Raw genomic sequence first — 7,029 nt, forward strand, 5'->3', positions numbered from 1 at the left:
GCGGAGCTCAGGGAGAGGGCGCTCTGTGGAATGCTCCCCACCTTGGGCGAAGGCTGGAGCGTCTCCTCCCCAGCGCAGACCCAGGCCTCCTCGCCTCCCCGCCACCTTCGGCATCCCCAGCCGTCCTCCAGTTCTCTCCAGCCTTTCCCCACTGCATGACCTTCTCACTCCTTCCCAAGACCGGAGGTGGTCCCCCACCCTTCCCTCATCCTTCCCCCACCTTTCCCCCCAACTTCTAGCACAGCGTTTAGGAGAGTGGGGGCGGAGGCGGTGGAGACCACCTACCTGAAACTTCAAGTTCAATGGCAAAGCCCCTGACCCTCCCCTCGCATTCGATCCCCTCCCCTCCAGGCATCGGCAGACTCTCTCCTTTTCTCATTCTGGGGGCGATTGAACTCTTGCTGTAGCCAAACCCTCTCTCACTTCGGGGGCAATTTAGGGGAGGGAAGCCCATGGTGGAACTCTTTCCTTCATCTGCTCGACCACCCTCACTCCCTTTCGAGACAGAGGTAACTTGTAGCCGACAGAGTCCGAAAGGCTGGCATCAAGTCGCCCCAGGATGTTTTTAAGTCTCTCTCCAGGCCCAGATCTGCGCCGACGGGGGCGGGGGGGGGGGGGGAGGGGAGCGGAGGGGTGTCCCACTCGGGTGAGAGGCGGAGAGCCACTCTACTGCTTCCTCCCCCCTCTCCTGGAGAGGAACCGTTCAAGGCGGGGAGAATAGGATATAAATTTCTTCCAGAACAGCAGAACCGTCTCCTTTTGCCCCGGTGCAGCAGGCACCTCCGCGCTCCATTGCAGGTTTACGCATCTAATCCACGATCTTGGCTCCGGGGTTTCTAGGAGACCGGACGGGGGCGGGGGCACAGAGAGTTTCCCCCGAAGGAAACCAAATTAAAGTGCTGCACTTGGGCCTTCGGATAAAACATCAATGAAGGGAAGGAGGGGAGGGCAGTTTGCTGGAGTCGGAGGAGGGGAGCCGGGCCGCTGGGAGAACTGGGGGGCGGAGGGGGCTCGATCAGAGTCTTTTTCCAGCCTCAGGGGCAGCTTCCCGCTCTGGAGAGACTCCCGGGAGGGGTGGCTGGGGCGGGGGACACCGCAGCCCGCGGAGTGCCGAGCTGCCGCAAGCGTTCACCAGCGTGAGTAGAGGACCCCAGGGCCGGAGCCCCCGCCTGGCTCTTCGCTAGGCTGCAGCGGGGATTTAGATTCGAAAAGAGCTTCCGGAGGTCGCGTCTACGCACTTCTCCACCACTACCCCCCAAATTGGCCTCTGGAAGCCTAATAAAAATAACAACTGCTTTGGAGTTAGAAGTGATTTCGGCTGTGGAGCCGGCGTAGACGCGACCCTCCGATCCGATTTGGACGCTTGCTGAGACTCACAGGCCGAAATGTTTGGCTCCGAGTGAGAGAGGGCGCGTGGAGCGCAGCTCTGAGAACAATTACGCCTCGGTAGTGGATAAAGACGCCTGGTGTATTTTCAGGAGTCTATTTGGACACTTCTACATGCATTTGGTCGAGATTGTCTGAATTTAGCCATTTATGAACGTTGTGCTCACATGTTTCAGTCTGGATAATTTTTAGCAAAACACGTTCCCCGGGATCTAAAACCGGCCCTACTCAGAAGCAAATCGCTGCAGTCAAGTAAATGTAAACGTAAATGTATGGGTTTTGTTAAAATTTAACCCAAATTAGTGAGAGATTTTTAAATGCTCGGTCTGGGTGGGAGGGGGTATAGTTTGCCTCGGGAGTAAAATTGGTGTTTGGAAAGGGGTTTCATGAAAGGATGTAAAGCCAAACGAAATTTAAATTTGTTTTGTTTTGCATAGGTTCCATACCTCACTCCCAGGAGAAAAAAGGAGGGTGTCACCGCGAACTGCTCTGCGGAGGAAGATAAAGAAAATACTCCGTCCGCTGGAGGACCTGGACCCGGGGCGGAGGGCGCCGCGGCCTGGCTTCTGGAGCCCTGGAGAGCCTGTTCTCTATTCCAGATCGCTCGCGCTGCCCTGCTCGCCCGCCTCTTGGTCTCTCGCTGGCTGGACCGATACATCTGCAGATACCTTGGCCCAATCTCTGGCGGCTCCGGGTCCCGTCGCTCTCACAAGCTGCCCCAAACTCCCCAACCCCGCGAGGCCGGAGACCCCAGGCATCCGGAAGCCTGGGGCTCCTTGAGGGAACAGTCCAGGCCCAGCCGCCCGGCGGGTTTCCCTGAAATAGCAAACTTCTGCCGGAAGGGGGCGACCTTGCCTTTTTAATAATCCACAAACTCACATTGGTAGCGAAATAAATCTCTAAAATCCCAAATTTTTGGTTCGTTCTGAAATTATTGCGAACGAATAATACAACGAAACTTTAAGTCCCTGGTAGCGGAGAAGTTAGAGCCCCGGGAGGACAGGATCTCGAGGTCTCTGACTCCTTTTGAGGGCTCCACCTAGGCTGGCTCGTTTAGTCCAAGTGTCAGCCCCTTTTGGGGTCTTTCCTCTCCTCTGGAAGGGGACCCCGCACCATAAAGCCCCCTTCATTTCTCCCGCACCCTGCCCACATCCCTATGTGCACTGAAGTCTGGCCACTTCTGAAGCAGCGAGGGAGGGGTCCGCACACACTATCCTTGAGGACCCCTGAAGTTAAAAGCTACTCGCTTGAGACTTTGCTTAGAAGAGAATGAAAAGCAGGAAGTAACTTCCTCTGAGCCGGGTGCTTTATCAAGGAGCTTAAACGGGACCCGGGTGTTTGGAAGGGTTTGTTTTGTTTTGTCTTTTAATCACAAAATTGAAAAAAACAAAACAAAACAAAACAAAATTGACACCTCCCCTCTTCTCCCTTAAGCAGACACAGTCAAGGAGTCCCAACAGGGGAGGGTGACGGCCACCTCTGGAGCCTTTCCCCTTTGGCCCTGGGTTCCTCTTTGGTAAATAGATTAAGGAGAATCTGAGTTGCTTCTCAACTCATTCCCAGGAAAGGAGCCAGGACTAGAATCCCACCTGACAGCAGGGGTTGTAAACGTGCCTTGGCTACACAGGGCTTCCTGGAGAACTAGGAGGCTGAGCCAGCTCTGAGACACCATTGAGACAGTCACCGCCGGCCTCACCAGCTGCTCCTGGCGGTGTCTGGGATCTTGGGTTGTACAGGTCCTCTCCACTTCGAGCCTGGGCTCTGGATCACAGGGAGTGTGTCGGCCCAGGCAAAGGAAGATCCAGGGCCAACCCGCTGACTTGGCCGGTGCAGCCAAGGTGGTGAATCCCACAGGGCAGTGGGCCCAGGTACGTGACATGAGGGAGCCCTCACAGAGACCAAGGCTCCGTGTCAGGGTCCTGGGTTCTGCAGCTCTGTGAACAGCATGTCTGCCCCAGGTGTCTACAATTCCACACGTTCAGTCTCTGTCTATGTGGATGGAGAAAAGAGAGTTGGTGCCAACATGATCCTCTACCTACCCAGGATTCAGGGTAGTTGGACCAAACCAGCACAAAGTGAAAAGGAAAGAGATCTGCAGCCACTCTTGCCTAAGACGCCTCACCTGGGTCTTTGCGCTTCTGCCACCCACTGTTTTTTCACTCACAAAGGGGCCTGACCCATCTCCCAGGCTTGGGACCCACAACTTCTCCTGATGTCAAGTAGAAGCAAAGCAGAGGGAGAATGGGTGGTGAAGGGCCATTTTCTGGTTTTCTTTCCAGCCTGGCTATTCCAGCGTGTTTGTGATGTGCCTGCCAATAGGGTAGCGTTCTACTCCCTAGTTCTGTAACTATTTGTGCCTGGGAGGGGCACGTCTACAAGGCCACAAATACCTATTTCATGCAACTCCCAAATGCCCCAATGAACTATAACCTGGACAGAACCACCAGGATTGTTAAGGGAAGACTTGGAAAGTTTAGGGGAGGAAATGAGAGATGATGAATTATCCAGGAGCTTTCTCAAACTCAGTTTTTCTGGAGGCAGGAGGACTCAGGAGGGCAGTTCACTGGCTTCATTTTCACACAAGGACAAAATCTAAGAGTTAAGGATGGGATTTCTGAGACCTCAGCATACAACCCAGGGTGTGGGCAGGGAGGGAGGGAGAGGTACCCCCCAGTGTTGTCCATCCTGCCCAGGGGTCATCTTAGAAAAATGCCAAATGAGCAATGGTAGTCACAGGAGTGAATCTGCCTTTTCTCCTATCTGCTGCAATCACTGGGGTGGGGGACAGGATTTGGAAATGGATGTGGATGCAAAGGAAGCTTCCCTGCCTTGGGTCTCCCTCCAAGTTTATTCATTATCAGTTCAATCCATGCAAGCAGTTTCTCAAGTGCTCTTCAGAGCTCTAGATAAAAATTTGAAACTAATTATCATGGCAACTCATACTGGTTATGGTGACTATTACCACTACCAGGATGAATGATTGTGACTGGCGACAGGTCCTGTGGGTGGTATGTGGCTCTGGTGGATTGGACTGTAACTCTGGGCCTCACTGGCTCCCTAAAACATATGGGGGCACCCAGGCCATCCCTGAGGAACAGCCCAGGAGCTGTGGCCTGGGAAGAGTGCAACCTCTGGGAGCCCCTCGGCAGAGTCCTGCGCTCCAGCCTGGCGCTGGCAGGCTCCTGGTTTCCCTAGGATACTTCCATTTCTCCCCCACTCCCCCAGCCAGGGATCTCCCTCACAGAGTAGTGCTGGTCTTGACCTTGGCAAGGACTTTCTTCTCCTTAACCCGGCGGTTCTGAAACCAGATGGTGATCTGGCGCTCTGAAAGGCTGGTGGCCGCAGAGATCTTACGCCTCTTGTCCTTGGTGATGAACTTGTTAGCTGAATACTCGCGCTCCAGCTCCCGCAACTGCCCCTTGCTGTAAGGAATGCGCTTCTTACGGCCACGTCGGAAGGCACAACCATCAGGAGGGTGCTGTGTGCCTGACTCTGCCATGGAAGAAGAGAGAGAGAGCCACACTCAGACCTCCACCCACAAGCCCACGCACAAACGCAGGCCCTACAAGCTAAGCAATCCTATGGGAGCACCCAGACACAACCACTCCCCCAAAGCACTGGGGGACACCTTGACTTCTGGCTGTTTTCTGATGACCACTTAGGTTTTGAAAGACCAGGTTCCTGCAAGCCATCCTCACCCATCCCTGTCCTCAGCATTGCAGGTCTGCAAACACACCCATCACACCCTGCCAGACCTTTGCCCACAGTCACATATATCCACCCTCACATGCATTTTCAGACTCTTGGCCACTCTCATAGATTCTACAGGCAAATTAAGTGCAGAAAGGAACACATTTCTGCTCCCACTCCCAATACACAAACACACATACACACACCTCCCCCCCCCAACATGCACACAACGCACACACACATACACATGCCCCTAAATTATGACTGCAGGGAATCTAAATTTTCCTTTAGAAACTGAAAAATTGGGATCCCTGGATGGCTCAGCAGTTTAGTGCCTGCCTTCGGCCCAGGGCGTGATCCTGGGGTCCCAGGATCCAGTCCCACATCAGGCTCCCTGCATGGAGCCTGCTTCTTCCTCTGCCTGTGTCTCTGCCTCTCGCTCTCTCTGTCTCTCATGAATAAATAAAATATTTTTGAAAAGAAACTGAAAAATTCATCTGAAAGAAAATGAGGGTTTGTATTCTTCACAGAACATTCAATATCCATGTTCCTACCCACCCCATCCCCATTACTCACTGAATAGAGAGTCATTTAGCCTTTTGGTAGAATTAACCCTGGGATCTGCGAGGTAGAACAGCCTGATTCCCGTCAACAGCAAAAAGAATCAAACACTTGGACATATTGAAAAGCAGGTCCCAAGGCCTCCTAAGGAGATGAAGGTACCTGGTAGCCCACAGCCTTCCAATAGCACCCAGCTCAGGCCCCTCATGCTGACCCTCTGGGGCCTCCACCCTGTCTCTTCAACTGCCTGAACCCTCCTTCAGCGTCCTAACAGCCAACTGATGAGCACAAGCTCCTCCTCACAGGCCCCAAATCTCCCTTCACTTCCTCCCCCTGCGAGCACCAGCACGGCCTACCACCCACAGTCAGCAGCACCAAGGGGACCCAACAAACATAGTGGGGCAAGTTACCTGCAAATGCTGCCTTCCAGAAGGCACTGGGTGGGTTCTGCTCCCCCTGGCAACACATCTGGCCGTTCCAGCCACCGGTGAGGGCCCAGGGCTGGTAACTGTCCACAGGCAGCAGGGAGTCGTGGCGAGGCTCCCCGGGGGCTCCCAGAGTCTGCACCACCGACACATCCAGGTAACTGGCCATTGGCTGGTAGGGTCCCGGGTACCCAGGATAGAAGGCAAACTCGGTGGGTCGGCTGGGGTACTCCTCCCCGGCCGTGGCCGTCTCCGCGGGGTAGGCAGCGAGGGTGGCCGCCTGGGCACAGGGTTTCAGCGAGCTCCGGGCCACCCGGCAGGAGTAGTACCCGCCTCCAAAGTAGCCGTAAGGCACCGGAGCCGGGGCCGCCCCCTGGGGCACCCCGGGGCAAGGGTGGCACTGCTTCGGCGGTTCCGCGGGGCCCGGCAGATCCAGCGGCGCGTAGCTGACAGCGGGCATCAGCGGAGGCGCCGCGGCCGGGTGGGTGGCCAGCGGCGACGGGGCCACGAGATTCCGACCCCCTCCCACTACCGACAAGCCTTCCAGGTCCTTGGCCCCGTCCAGGGTGGCGTAGTCGCCGGGCTCCATGGGGCCGAGGGTCCGCTCATGGGGCGCTGGGGCGGGGGGATCCGGGGGGCACCCAGCCGTCTCTCCCCACCCAGGCCCCGGGAATCCAAGGCGTTTTAAATCGCTCCCAGCTCTCACGGCGCTGCATTCGCTCAGCCCGGCAGCCCTGACGCAGGAGACGCAGGTGCCAGGGCACGCGCGCTGATTGGCCGCGGCCTGCGGGAGGAGGCTAATAAAATCTTCGGGGCAGAAATTGCGAAAATACTTTACCCCTGCTCCTCTCTGTCTCTTCTCCTCCCTCCCTCCCTCCTTCCCTCCCTCCCTCTCTCCCTCCCTTCGTCTCTCCCTCTTTCCCTCTCCCTCACTTTTATTGCCTGTGAAAACAAGAACGCAGAGGAA

General features: G+C 55.8%; 1 protein-coding gene across 1 annotated transcript; it reads right to left on the minus strand.

Annotated features, from left to right (window-relative positions):
* Positions 1-2,219: 2,219 nt before the first annotated feature.
* On the minus strand, positions 2,220-6,802 carry HOXB13 (homeobox B13). Its single transcript, XM_038547593.1, has 2 exons — positions 6,048-6,802; positions 2,220-4,878 (listed from the first exon to the last, which is right to left on the minus strand). Exons 1-2 carry the CDS (start codon positions 6,649-6,651, stop codon positions 4,625-4,627), a joined length of 858 nt encoding a protein of 285 aa, XP_038403521.1. The 5' UTR covers positions 6,652-6,802; the 3' UTR covers positions 2,220-4,624.
* Positions 6,803-7,029: the final 227 nt, after the last annotated feature.

This window comes from Canis lupus, chromosome 9, assembly GCF_011100685.1.
Source record: "Canis lupus familiaris isolate Mischka breed German Shepherd chromosome 9, alternate assembly UU_Cfam_GSD_1.0, whole genome shotgun sequence".
Taxonomy (NCBI): Eukaryota; Metazoa; Chordata; class Mammalia; order Carnivora; family Canidae; genus Canis; species Canis lupus.